General features: G+C 42.1%; 2 protein-coding genes across 2 annotated transcripts in view; both read left to right on the top strand.

Moving 5' to 3' along the window:
* The first annotated feature begins 1,328 nt into the window (after positions 1-1,328).
* LOC122729186 (C-C chemokine receptor type 3-like) lies at positions 1,329-2,585 on the top strand. The gene has a single exon (XM_043967905.1). The coding sequence runs from the start codon at positions 1,332-1,334 to the stop codon at positions 2,394-2,396; it is 1,065 nt and encodes a 354-aa protein (XP_043823840.1). The 5' UTR covers positions 1,329-1,331; the 3' UTR covers positions 2,397-2,585.
* Positions 2,586-13,405: 10,820 nt separating this feature from the next.
* LOC122729965 (C-C chemokine receptor type 5-like) overlaps positions 13,406-13,649 on the top strand; it is a 54,140-nt gene continuing 53,896 nt past the window's right edge. The window contains exon 1 of the mRNA XM_043969126.1: positions 13,406-13,516. The gene's annotated coding sequence lies outside the window, so the exon portion shown is untranslated. The remainder of the gene's footprint in view (positions 13,517-13,649) is intronic.

Genomic DNA, 13,649 nt, shown 5'->3' with positions numbered 1-13,649 from the left:
TTCCAACTCTCATTGCTGTCTGTGCTGAATTTCAGCATCTCTAGTCGCACCCTCCCTCCCCTCACAGAACCATTGAGCCTTCTTTGAGATCTACAGGAATGTTTTACTTTTAAGAAGTATAAAGCCTATTTGCCAATGGTGCTTCTATTGGGATATAAAATAGTGCCAGAAATCCATTTTATTCAAACTACTACTCATTTAAACAAAGAAATCTCTCTCTCCCCCACCCTCTCCTTCGCTCTCGCTCTTGCTCTCCCTCCATCCCTTCCCCTCCCTCCCTCTCTCTCTCTCTCTCCCTCCATCCCCCTTTCCCTCACACCCTTTCTCTACTACTCTTCTCTCTCTCTCTCTCTCTCTCTCTCTCTCTCTCTCTCTCTCTCTCCCCCCTCTCTCTCTTTCTCCCCCCTCTCTCTCCCCCCTCTCTCTTTCTCCCCGCCCCCCTCACTCACTCTCTCTTTCTCCCCCCCTCTCTCCCTCTCTCTCTCTCTCCCCCTCTCTCTCTCCTCTTCCTCTCTCCCTCCCTCCCTCTCTCTCTCTCCCTCTCTCTCCTCTTCCTCTCTTCCTCTCTCTCTCCCTCTCTCTCTCTCTTTCTCCCCCTCTCTCTCTTTCTCCCCTCCTCTCTTTCTCCCTCTCTCTCTCACCCCCTCTCTCCCTCTCTCTCTCTCTCTCTCTCCCTCTCTCCTCTTCCTCTCTCTCTCCCTCTCTCTCTTTCTCCCCCCTCTCTCTCTTTCTCCCCCCCTCTCTTTTTCTCCCCGCCCCCCTCACTCACTCTCTCTTTCTCCCCCCCCTCTCTCCCTCTCTCTCTCCCCCTCTCTCTCTCCTCTTCCTCTCTCCCTCTCTCTCTCCCTCTCTCTCTCTTTCTCCCCCTCTCTCTCTTTCTCCCCTCCTCTCTTTCTCCCTCTCTCTCTCTCCCCCTCTCTCCCTCTCTCTCTCCCTCTCCTCTTCCTCTCTCTCTCCCTCTCTCTCTTTCTCCCCCCTCTCTCTCTTTCTCCCCCCCTCTCTCCCCCCCTTTCTCCCCGCCCCCCTCACTCTCTCTTTCTCCCCCCCCTCTCTCTCCCTCTCTCTCTCTCTCCCCCTCTCTCTCTCCTCTTCCTCTCTCCCTCCCTCCCTCTCTCTCCCTCCCTCTCTCTCCTCTTCCTCTCTTCCTCTCTCTCTCCCTCTCTCTCTCTCTTTCTCCCCCTCTCTCTCTTTCTCCCCCTCTCTCTCTCCCTCTCTCTCTCTCCCCCCTCTCTCTTTCTCCCCGCCCCCCTCTCTCTCTCACTCATTCTCTCTTTCTCCCCCCCCCTCTCTCCCCCTCCCTCCCTGCCTCTCTCTCCCCAGAGCACAGCAACATGACAACATCCTTCATGGACACCAGTGAAGAAGCAACCACATTTGACTACGATTCTGCGATGCCGTGCCAAAAGACAAACATCAAGGCCCTAGGAGCCAAGTTCCTGCCTCCTCTGTACTCCTTTGTGCTCATTGTGGGCCTATTGGGCAACGTCATGGTGGTGCTGATACTTACCAAGTACAAGAGATTCAAGAGTATGACCAGCATCTACCTCCTCAACTTGGCCATTTCAGATCTGCTTTTCCTGTTCACGCTACCCTTCTGGATTCATTATGCTAGGCAAAACGACTGGGTTTTTGGGCACACCATGTGTAAGATCCTCTCTGGCCTTTATTACCTGGGCTTATACAGTGAAATTTTTTTCATCGTCTTGTTGACCATTGACAGGTACCTAGCTGTGGTCTATGCCGTGTTTGCTCTGAAAGCCAGGACAGTCACCTTTGGCATCTTTACCAGCATTATCACATGGTGCTTGTCGGCCTTGGCAGCTCTTCCTGAATTCATCTTTCATGAATCCCAGGAGGACTTGGAGAATCATATATGCGGCCCCCATTATCCTGAGAACAATGAAGACAAATGGAAACGTTTCCAGGCTCTGAGAATGAACATCTTGGGACTTGCTATTCCATTGGCCATCATGATCATTTGCTACACAGGAATCATCAAAAAACTGCTCAGATGTCGGAATGAAAAGAAGTATAAGGCAGTCAGGCTCATCTTTGTCATCATGATTGTTTTCTTTCTTTTCTGGACGCCTTATAACCTCACTCTTCTTCTCTCTGCTTTTCAAGCCTCTTTTTTTAAGGGAGACTGCGAGAGGAGCAAACAACTGGATGTGGCAATGCAAGTGACAGAAGTGATTGCCTTCACTCATTGTTGTGTCAACCCTGTGATTTATGCCTTTGTTGGGGAACGATTTCGGAAGTACCTCTGTCACTTTATCCGCAGACACATTGTTGTACATCTATGCAACTACATTCCATTCCTGCCAGGTGAGAAACTGGAGAGAGTCAGCTCTATTTCTCCATCCACAGGAGAGCAGGAGCTCTCTGCTGCATTTTAGGTCAGGCTTATATAAACCTTCTCCAAAAGAGAAACGTGGTGGAAACCACAGCTATCTTGGACACTTTGCTGTCCAGACCAAACTTCCAGACTCCAGGCAAGAAATCTTGACATCTGGGGCAGCTAGGTGGTGCAGTGGGTAAAGCATCAGCCCTGGATTCAGGAGGACCTGAGTTCAAATCTGGTTCAGACACTTGACACTTACTAGCTGTGTGACCCTGGGCAAGTCACTTAACCCTCACTGCCCTGAAAAAAGAAAGAAAGAAAGAAAGAAAGAAAGAAAGAAAGAAAGAAAGAAAGAAAGAAAGAAAGAAAGAAAGAAAGAAAGAAAGAAAGAAAGAAAGGGGGCAGCTAGGTGGCGCAGTGGATAGAGCACCAGCCCTGGAGTCAGGAGTACCTGAGTTCAAATCTGGCCTCAGACACTTAACACTTATTAGCTGTGTGACCCTGGGCAAGTCACTTAACCCCAATTGCCTCACTAAAAAAAAAAATAAAAAAAGAAAGAAAGAAAGAAATCTTGACATCTTGGTTCTGGGTCCAGGTCAAATACACAAGTAGAAGTTGGAACTCTCAAACAAGAAATGTGCTTACCAATGATCCACTAATCAAAAACTAATCCTGGAAAGCAAATGAAAACAAGTTTTTGGATTTTTTAAATACCATTTTCCTATAAATCACCCCTCCACTTCAGAATGGTCCCCCTCTTTGGACAAAGAAAAAGAATTAAGCATATTAGCTGGTAATGACCACATCTGGTAGGGTGTACAATATTTAGTCCTAGGATTCTTCCATCTTTGTGTTATAAAGGGAAAGGTAGGTTTCATCATATGTTCTACAGGACCTTTTTCAATTTTCAATTATTCAAGGCTCGACTTCATTTTAGGAATATTTTTTCATTTACGTTGTTGTAGACACTGTGGATCCTTTACTCTTGGTTCTGCTAATTTTACTCTGTACTCATTTGTAAAAGTCTTTCCATATTTCTCTGAATTCCTCATCTGTCCTTAAATACACCATTATATTCCTAAATTGAAGTTTTTCCAGTTATTCCTCAATCAATGAATACCCCCCTACTTTGCAGAAAGTAGACTTTAAATCAATTTTTACATAGTATTGTGAAATTTAATGTAGTTTGTTGCTTAATAATTGTCAATCGTAATTTTGTAAACATGCAAAAAGAAAGAACTCTATTTTTCAATATTGTTTTTTTCAATAAAAAATTTTCAATATACTACATTCACAATACATTTAGGTTAAATGAAATTAATCTATGCTGGTTCCTCAATTATTTTATTTCAAACATGCATCTCTCTTCCTCTGAAGAACCAATGTTTAATATTTTGCCTTTCCTGTTATTGAGCTATATAACAACCTACCATAACCATTGTGGTATTAATAGCATTCTTAACAGTTAACTGATCTGATGCATATATAGGCAAGGATAATTCGTGGAGGACTTGATTTCCCACAATATCAGGGGGTGAGAGAGCCTTGTTCCTTATGAGAAAATTCATAGTATTATATCTCCCAGAAAGCTCTATGTCACTCCATGCTAAGAGACAATGCTATCTATCCTTGTGTATAGTTTTCTGGTAAATGTGGTCCTGAGACTTTCCCCCTAAATGGCAAAGGCCACAAATGTTACTTGAGTGTTTGTGGAAAACAAAGCACCCCCTTGGACCATCCATCCTACACACACAATGAATGACAAGTCATTCTCCTGGTTGAAGTTACAGGAAATGAATAGCAAATTGGTGGTCTTGGCATGAGAAATCCTTTTCTTGGACCTATACACCTTATACATAGACCCTAGGCCTAACCTCAACACAGGATAGGCTAAAGCCAGATTGTGTCTCAGTTGGGCTAAGATCCTAATTATAAAAGGGGACCAGATAGGTATGGATAAAGGTCATTAGACTTATAGACATTCTCAATATTTCTGGCCGAAACATTCAGAGAAACATGCGGGTATCTTTGAAACTAAAAGCCATTTGCATTTCCCAAGAGAAAGTCAACAAAATCTTCTCATCCTGCTTTATATTAAAGAGAAGAACAGAAAAGTTTGGGTTGTGACTCTACGAGGCCAAACAGTAAATTTGGGGTCAGGGGAAAAACAAGATCAATCTTACCAGTTTCAAGATTGATTTGACCTGACAATTAAGTCCGGATTGTTGAAATGGCCATATGTTTCAACAATTCTAAGCTTTTTGTGATTTCCAAGATTTGCTCTGTCTATGTAGTGTTCTAGAAAAAATGCCTGGAGCTCACAAAAAGGAAAGACCCGAGAACAGGACAGCCGAAGAGGCTATGCCATTGAGAAACTCAAGGGAGACTTTAAGGAAGAAGAAATTGAGGAGGTCACTATTTTCTGCCATGATACAAGGCTAAGATTCTGAAGCTTTCATACCCGGGTTCTTTTACAGTTGAAGAACTTGGGTTGTTATTTACAAAACATCAGGGAATAGACTCTCTTGAATAAAAACTCCTGAGAAATAAGATAGCAATAGATAGATTCAGAGCCATACCTTGTACCATATGCCACAACTAACTCTAACTGGATTGTTATTAAAAAAAAAAAACACCACACACTGAAAGACAAAGGAATAACATTTTCATTAACCTTGGAGAGAAGCAGCATTTTTATTTGTGATACTTCTGAACTGTGTATGACTTTTTGTATGTATACCATGAGATTCCTGGGGCCCTGCAGCAACAATAGTCCAGGTAACTCAAGTGCTATGTTCTGTAAGCTTTCCAAAATGCAGGCCAAGTAACATCATGAATAGAATGTTGGATTTGTAGTCAAGAAGACAAGAATTCAAATCCTATCTCAGACATTTTATTGGCTATGTGATCCTGGGTAAGTAATTTGACCTCTTTGTGCCTCAGTTTCCTCATTTGTAAAGTAAGGATAACAATAACACCTACCTCACAAGGTTGTCGTGAGGGTCAAGTGAAATAATATAAAGTATTTTGTAAATCATAAAATGCTATATAAATACTATCTATCATTAACAATTATTATTATGAAATACTGATCAAATATTAAAAATAAGAAATCTAAGACAAATAGATAAAATCAATAGGTTTGATTAAGTAAAGATAAAAGGATTTTTTACAATAAAAACAATATTTCTAAAATTAAAAAAAAAGATACATGTTGGGTGAAATAGTTGAAGTAAATAGATCAGATAAAAATCTGACATCTAGAATTTACAAAGAATTGAGAAATACCTATAAGATTAACAATACTTGTCAGTATAACAATGGTCAAAGAAAACTTACAAAAACTATAAATGATTGCATAAGATAGTCACATTTCCTAATTTCAGAGATCAATTATACAATCTTTAAGCTACTTCATTGGCAAAAATAGCCAAACTGATGATAAAATCTAATAGTGGGGAAACAAACACTCTGATACATTATTAGTGGGACTGCAAGCTGGGGCAAACAATTTAAGAGCATGGCAATATATAAAGAGATGCATAAAACGGATCATGTGTCTTGATCTAGCAATTGAATTGCTAGGACTTTATCCTAAAGACATGATAAAAAGGAAAATCAGACCAGTCTGAACAAAAATATCTGTAATTGCTTTATTTCTACTAGTAAAAAAATAAACTACAGGGGGCAGTTAGGTGGCACAGTGGATAAAGCACCAGCCCTGGATTCAGGAGGACCTGAGTTCAAATCCAGCCTCAGACACTTGACACTTACTAGCTGTATGACCCTGGGCAAGTCACTTAATTCTCACTGCTTCACGAAAAAATAAATAAATAAACCGCAAATAAGTCATATACCTAATAACTTGAGAATATCTGAATAAACCATGGTATATCATATTAATATATGTGATATTATGATGCTATAAGAACAAATATGACCCAGCAATACCTTCCTTCATTTAATTCTATTGTTAAGTGCTAAAGATTTAATGTATGATTTTACCACTTATTTGATTATTCATTTTTGTTAAAAATTATTAAATTATAGGGGAAAGGAGGGGAAATAACTTAGGTTATAGGTATAATAAGGATAATCTGCACCTGTCATCTATAAGCAAATACAAATATTAGAGCATAAGACAGCCACATCACACAATTGTGCTTAGCATGTTCATTTCTACAACTAAGAATGGCTCCTGTAGATGGGAAAGCCGACTGAATCCTATGGCTAGGAGACTTGAAATCCACATCAGCTGTGAGAAGGAAATTTACCCTCTTATTACCAGGGATATTTCAGGTATTTTTTCTATACTACCTTGGACCTAAGTTATTGGGATCAACAAACATTATTTAAAAACTGTTTATTTTTGTTGGGAAGAAAACAAATTACCCCATTCTCCCCTAGGCCTCTTGGGCTTGTTTTCCTAGTCTTCCAATCAAGTCTGCTATAAAAATGGGCATTTCACTATAATTTGTTTCCCACATAATCTGGAAAGGAAACGACCATCTTTCAAATCTATGACAAGCATTTAATAAGAACCTACTAAGACAGGGTCACCATGCCTCTTGCTGCTCGGTTGTCTTGTGTTTGAGGGGATAATTTTAGAAGCTGAAAAGCTGATTAGTCTCTTCTGCTATTTTCCAATATTTAAATCACTTTTAAAATAGAGTTACATGGTGTCACCACCAAACCACTAACAAATGAGAGAAGAGCCTTCCCCTCACCCCTATCTGTACTCCCCTGGGCACTGAAAAGCATGGAGCAGACCAAGATGTAGGAGTCCTACCCCTTTCCCCCTACTCAGATTCCATCAAGAAGATTAAGCCATGGGAGCTTTTACCCCTACCCTACCTTACCCATCCCTAAATCTCACCAGAATCTCCCTTTCCAACCTCCAACCTTCCTGTCCCTGCCACTTTTTCCTTTCCTCTTCCCCTTGGATGCCAACTCCGATCCTTATCCTTGGGAAGGGAGCCTAGAGCACTTGCTCTATCATGACACTTGGACCCATTTCCCCTTCCCCAACAAGTCATGGGTCTGGGTCCCTCTATCTCCCTAATTTTAGGGGGGACATTGCTGCTTATACAACTTTGATGAACAGCGAGTCGCCACCTACAATCCTTCCTGGAAGATAGCAGACCACTAGACCTTACCATCTGCCCTGACACTGAACCCTCAGGACAAGAGGTGTGAACCACGGCACCCTCAGGCATCTTCATGCAGCCACATTACTCCCAAGTGCATCTGAACCAGATTAAAATGTAATTGGCATATATTTAGCAAAGTTTAAAAAAATACAATATAATACAACAAGTACAGCGTTAATTTTTGGTTTTCTAAGTCAACATGCAGGAACAAGGATCTCTTTCTACTTGAGTTTGACACCACTGCTCTGACCACTGGGACACCAAGACTTACTGTCTACACTGTCGCTCAGCCCTAAACACCTTTTGGTCTTTTCTGCAGTCCTGCAGCTGAACCCTCCTAAATGAGCTGCCCTTCCCAACCAGAATATGAGCTCCCTCAGAGCAAAGCTTATCTCACTTTTGCATTTGGATCCCTGATGCATAGCACAGTACTTAGCATATAATAAGAAGCTTTTTACTTCATTCTTTCACCCATCCATCCAATGAGTTTATTGAAGGGCATAGTACACCCGTCTGGGTCCCAAGATGATGGAGAAAGTTGTTAGCATGAACCGCTTTCAGGAAGGAATCTTCATGTCTCTTAAATCTAAGGCAAATGATAAAGGCTGGAGAGGACTTTTCAACAGCAAGATAGCTTTGTCAGAGTATTTTTTGAGCTAAGGTTTAAATAGGGGCGGGGCGGGGGGGGGGAGTCTCACTTCTTTTGTCGCTTAGCAAATTCTTGCTTTCCTTGATCTGGCCTTGAAGATTTGGGGAGCTCTGAGTAGCCAATATATACATGGCTGAGCTCATAGTCTTTTCTGAATATATAATTAGTGGCTGTTAGTTAGATAGGAGGCCTGTGTTAGGCAGTTTCTCTTAATTAGGCTAAGATGGCACACATGCAAAAATTTTTAGGCATGAATGTTATCTGAGGGTGGGAAGATGCTGTCCCAGAATGACCTAGAAGAGGACACTTCTTGAAACAGCTATCTTAGGCGGTAGGTGTGTAAGGGGTGGGGAAGGGAGGGCGTGCAAAGCCCAGTTTGACTTCCTGAAAGTTTCAAAAAGGAAAAGAACTGTTGAGCCTTTAATATGCCAGCTAAGAGGTTACGACCTATTTCAAAGAAAACTCTTAATTAATATGTAAGAATAAAGGATTTCAATCTTTCTCCCATCCTATAAGGGTGTTTTGTTCCTGAAAAAAACCCTCATAGGGTAAATTTTCATAAGTCAGTCATGTAATTACTATTAATTTCTGTAGAAATTTTTCATGCATTCTTGAGTCCCCTCCAAATTTATGCTCATTTTTGCTAAAAACAAACAAACAAAACCCACTACCAAAAACTATTTAAATGAACACCAATAAACATGGGACTCAGGCCTTTGAATTTACCCTGCCTCCTCATTCCACTTGGAATGAGTTGGTTTCTATCTCCATTCAACTTTACCTTGATTTTTTCTTTCTTGGGGTCTGTCTCAATTAGATTCTCCTCACCCATTGGGAGTCTGGATCTTGAAGCAATCCACCAAAATCCCAGTACCTTGAGGGGTTCCCTTTGCTGGGATCCAGAAGTCAGCCTCCAAGTTGACCCTCTGAACTAAATGGAGGGGTTGTTGTTGTTGAGTTATTTCAGTCCTGTCTAACTATTTGTGACCTGGCACAGACACTCGAGTGGAGCAAGTAGTTAAAGCCCTGTTCCCAGGGCTGTTGTTGAAATCCCAGAATAAACTCCTCCAGACTTAATGCTTATGCTTCTCCTGATCTTCTGCCTGACCCTGGAAGGTCACAGGGAAGAGTGGGGAGAAAAGGGACAGAGCACATCACAGCTCGGATTCCTCAATCCTCAAACAATGATAAAGCTTTGTTTGTGTGTTGTTATGAGAAGAAACCCAAGTCATATGGCCAACTATACAACTGCAAAAACTATGTGATGGAGCAATGTTGTGGCACTTCACTCCTCAGGAGGCACACAAAATCCAAATTGGTCCTTATAAATTCAAAGAAATGCCTTGCAAGCCAAGGCAGGGGCATTACATGAAGCTCCTTATAAAGGTGAATTCTTGCAACCCAAACGGGCATATCTTGGGGCATGACTATAATTAGCTTCATAGAAGTGGTTTTTCCACTTAATAAGGGACTTTCCGGGGGCAGCTACGTGGTGCAGTGGATAAAGCACTGAACTGTGCTCTATTTTGCTCACTCTGTGGGGATCGTACTTGTCATTTCATCGATGTGGGGAGCTCTGAGTGAGGAACTCCCTCTGCCAATGCACACAAGTTCCTCTTCTGTAAGTTATAGTCTCAGAAATCAAGTGGCTTGCCCAGGTTCACACAACTAGCACATGTCAGAGGCTATACTTAAAGCCAGGCCTTCCTGACTCTGAGGCCAGCACTCTCACCATTATACTGTGCAGCTCCTTAACATGTCGAATCTACCCTTACTCTTTCTTCTCCTTATATCTTAGCCCATCCCTCAGAGACCCCTACCTGTACCAATTCTGTTCTTCCTTTACACATAGTCCCTTTAGAAAGACTTTGTTATTGTTGTTGTTGTTTGTCCTTCATTCTCAAACAGGACCATGACATTGGGGTGATGTCATAACTTGCACTGAATTGGATTTAAGTGAGGGAGGGCTGTGCAAAGTCACCAAACTCACTCTCTTCTCCAGAGCCATCTGGGTCCAAAGGCAAGATATACATAAGAACAACTGGAGATGGCCCTGGATATTTTGAGGCAATCAGGGTTAAGTGACTTGCCCAGGGTCACAGCCTAGTAAATGTCTGAGGTGAGATTTGAACTCAGGTCCTCCCAACTTCAAGGCCAGTGCTCTATCCACTGTACCACCTAAGTGCCCTCAGAGATACTTCAAAATGCTGCTGAATGAGGTCTCCAATCAATCCATCTATCAACACATCTTTAGGGTAAACTTCTGATGAGCAAGGCTGAGGAAAATGCAGAGAAGTATCATATACAATCTGTGGTCTCAAGTAGCTTACCATCTGTTAAGAAGTTCAAATTTCATTCATTAGGCTAATGGTTTTAGAAGAAAGGATCACAATGAAAGTGGCATTTTCATATTTATCTGACTACTAAGTAGTAAGATGCAATTTAATCACTACTCTATCAATAATTGTGCAGCCGAGATTATAAATCTTTCTGTGGGGCATGGAGAGTGTCAAGAATAATGTACAACTCCTGCCTGTTCTCTCTTTCTTGCTGGTTCAGGAAATAGCCTCAAGCTATTTGAATAACTCTTCCTAGGTACCCAGAGGTAAGTGGAAGGGATGGAAAGATGACTAGGAAAAGAATGTATTGCTCTTCCTGAGTTTCTAGACTTTCTAGTGAAAATAAGTGTCAACTCCTTTCCCCAGGTGCTTGAGTAAATAAGATACAAATTCTATATAATAAGCTACCATGAGCTTACATGGAGTTAAGGAAAAGGGCCCACTTGTAAGGTGGAAGATCATGTGAAACTTGTGGTATATAAGAGATTAATAAAGAAAAAGTAGGTATTCAGTTCTGAAGGAGTTTGGGGGAATTGGGGACCTCTGCACACATCTGTCCCCAGATTGCTCTTCCTATGTGGGTTCGTTGATATAGATCTGGTCCCATAGGAAAGGGGAAAAGTACCATCTGCTGGAGGCTAAGGAGCATGGCAGGAGGAACTTCAAAACAGTGGAGGACTGGGAAGGAGGGATAGAATATAATGAATGAGGACTGGGTACTGAGAACTGATAAAAAAACAAAAACGGAGGGTAGCAAAGGCGATACCCTTATTGAAGAGCAATCCCCAATTACTGCCTCCTAGAACCAAGAGCAGTGAGGTTGCACAGTGAATGAGCACCTAGCTCCTGGAGTCAGGAAGACCATCTGGATGCATATACTTACTAGCTATGTGACCCTGGGCATGTCACTTAACCTTGTTGGCCTCAGTTTCCTTATCTGTAAAATGAGCAGAAGAAGGAGATGGCAAACCATTCCAATAAGTTTGCCAAGAAAATCCCAAATCGGGTCGTGGAGAATTGGATATAACTGAACACAGTCCTGGTGGATGGGGCAGAGTGGATGGTTGGTTACTCATGATTACTGGTACCTCTCTATAAATCTTGTTCACCGACTTGTAAAACAAATCTGTTTTGAGTTCTGTGCGGCTGTGAGTTTATAAGGGTAGATGGAGACTGGTGATTCCTCCCTGGGTAGGGTTCCTGATATTGAAATTCTCAGGTAGTCTTGGTGAGGGCAACAATCCAGAGAAGTGAGAACTCTCCCCAGATATACTAAGTATTCCCAATGCCTTTGTATCACCAAGGAACCCAGGAAACAAGGTTAAAGTAATAATAGGCAACTCAAACTAATGGCTCATTAATTAATCTACAATGAATTGTAACTTGTCCTGAAGTCAGGAAAAGCACCTTGAATTGAAATCCTGCCTCAGATGCTTACTGTGTGATCCTGGTTAGGTCACTTTACCTATGCCTCAGCACCTGCTTCAGGGGGTTGCTGTGAGGATCAAATAAGATATCTGTAAAGTGTTTAGCACAGTGTCTAGCATATAGTGATCTCTATATAAACGTTTATCCCCTTCTCCCCACCCCTGTTTCCACTGAAGGAACACATGACCTTAATGGAACAATTGATTAGCCATGAGAATAAATAAAAATCCAATTTAATTATTTTTATATAAAGAAAACCAGAAGAGCTTCATGAATGTGGTTTTCATGTTTGTTGTTTCATAGGTACTATCTGTAAAAAAAAAAAATCACCTGATTTTCAGGAAACAGATAAAGGTCTAAGGGCTGCCCTCTATCAATTTAGCAATGAAAAGGACTGAGTTCTGAAACAAACAGCCAGCTCCTCAGCCTCTTGCATTCGGGGCTGTGTCCCTGACAACAGGTGATTTTGAGAGACAGACGGAACGCACTATAAAAGCTGGGTTGTGGAACTCTTAGCTGAAGAAGAACGTAGAACAACCAAAGAAATGGAAGCCTAACCAGATCCAGATAATGTCTAACACGCTGACAGTGGGCCCCCACACCAAGAAAGGAGATAGAAATGTCAAAGAAGAGGAGGCGGATTGCACCAGACTTGTGCAATCTCTGTTGTGACATTTCATATTAAAATATCCAAGCTGATGGTCTTACTGGCACTAGGTCTGAGTCAAGAGGGGTTGTGGTAGATCTGGCCCTGGGGGCGGGGACCATGTGCAGCTGCCCTCAGAGGCCAAAGCTTGGAAAGCCATGCTGTGTCAGACAACTTGTCCACTTCCCCACACTTCTCATAGCTTGCTTCCTTATCCACTTTTTTTAAATTGTTTTTTTGCAGGGCAATGAGGGTTAAGTGACTTGCCCAGGGTCACACAACTAGTAAGTGTCAAGTGCCTGAAGCCAGATTTGAACTGAGGTATTCCTGAATCCAGGGATGAAGCTTTATCCACTGCACCACCTAGCTGCCCCTTCCTTATCCACTTCTAACCTCTTGGCCTGAATTTCAGCTCCTGAAATGAATGTCCTACTTCTAGGACATTCCTTTAAATTCTGGTCCTAAGAAACCCTGCCTCTGACCTAGATAGACCTCTTAGTTTATGCTGAATTGGACGAAAATTCAGGCCCTAGCTTACTTCCCCCAGAGAGGATCGTCCCTCCCCTGACTTCGTGCTTGCCCCAGTGACCAGAACATATGGAATGAGATGGTATTTTCTGACTTCATAAGCAGGAAGAGATGATGCCTGTATCACAACACCTAGAAGGGGGTCTCCGAGATCACAGGGATGCAGCAGCAAACAGCATAGATCTCTGGGAAATTGTCAGGACTGAAAGGCATATTGGTTATTCCATGGAAAGCCATCTGCTAATCAGAAAATCTTTTTTTTTTAAGAGCTCATGCTCCAATCTGCAGTTTTGGACATTCGACTATTCCCTTGTATTGGATGCTCTCCTGTTCATTGGCTTTAAAGAACCTATACTCTCGTGGTTTTCCTCCCACCTCTCCCATCACTCTTCTGTCTCATCTGCTGCTTCTTCATTCACATCACCACGCCTGGAAGTGAGTACACCCCTAGAACATGTTCCTGACTCTCTTCTCTTTTTTTTCTCTTACTCTCTCCCTTGCCAATCGCATGGTTTCCTGTGGTTTTAACTACCACTTGTATGTAGGCAACTCTCAAAACTACAGGGCT

This window comes from Dromiciops gliroides, chromosome 5 (genome assembly GCF_019393635.1).
Source record: "Dromiciops gliroides isolate mDroGli1 chromosome 5, mDroGli1.pri, whole genome shotgun sequence".
In the NCBI taxonomy this organism is placed as follows: domain Eukaryota; kingdom Metazoa; phylum Chordata; class Mammalia; order Microbiotheria; family Microbiotheriidae; genus Dromiciops; species Dromiciops gliroides.
This window is presented reverse-complemented; position numbering and strand designations above follow the sequence as displayed.

Bases quoted from the DNA above. Each gene is read 5' to 3' on its own strand.
- LOC122729186 (XM_043967905.1), top strand. From the start codon at position 1,332: ATGACAACATCCTTCATGGACACCAGTGAAGAAGCAACCACATTTGAC.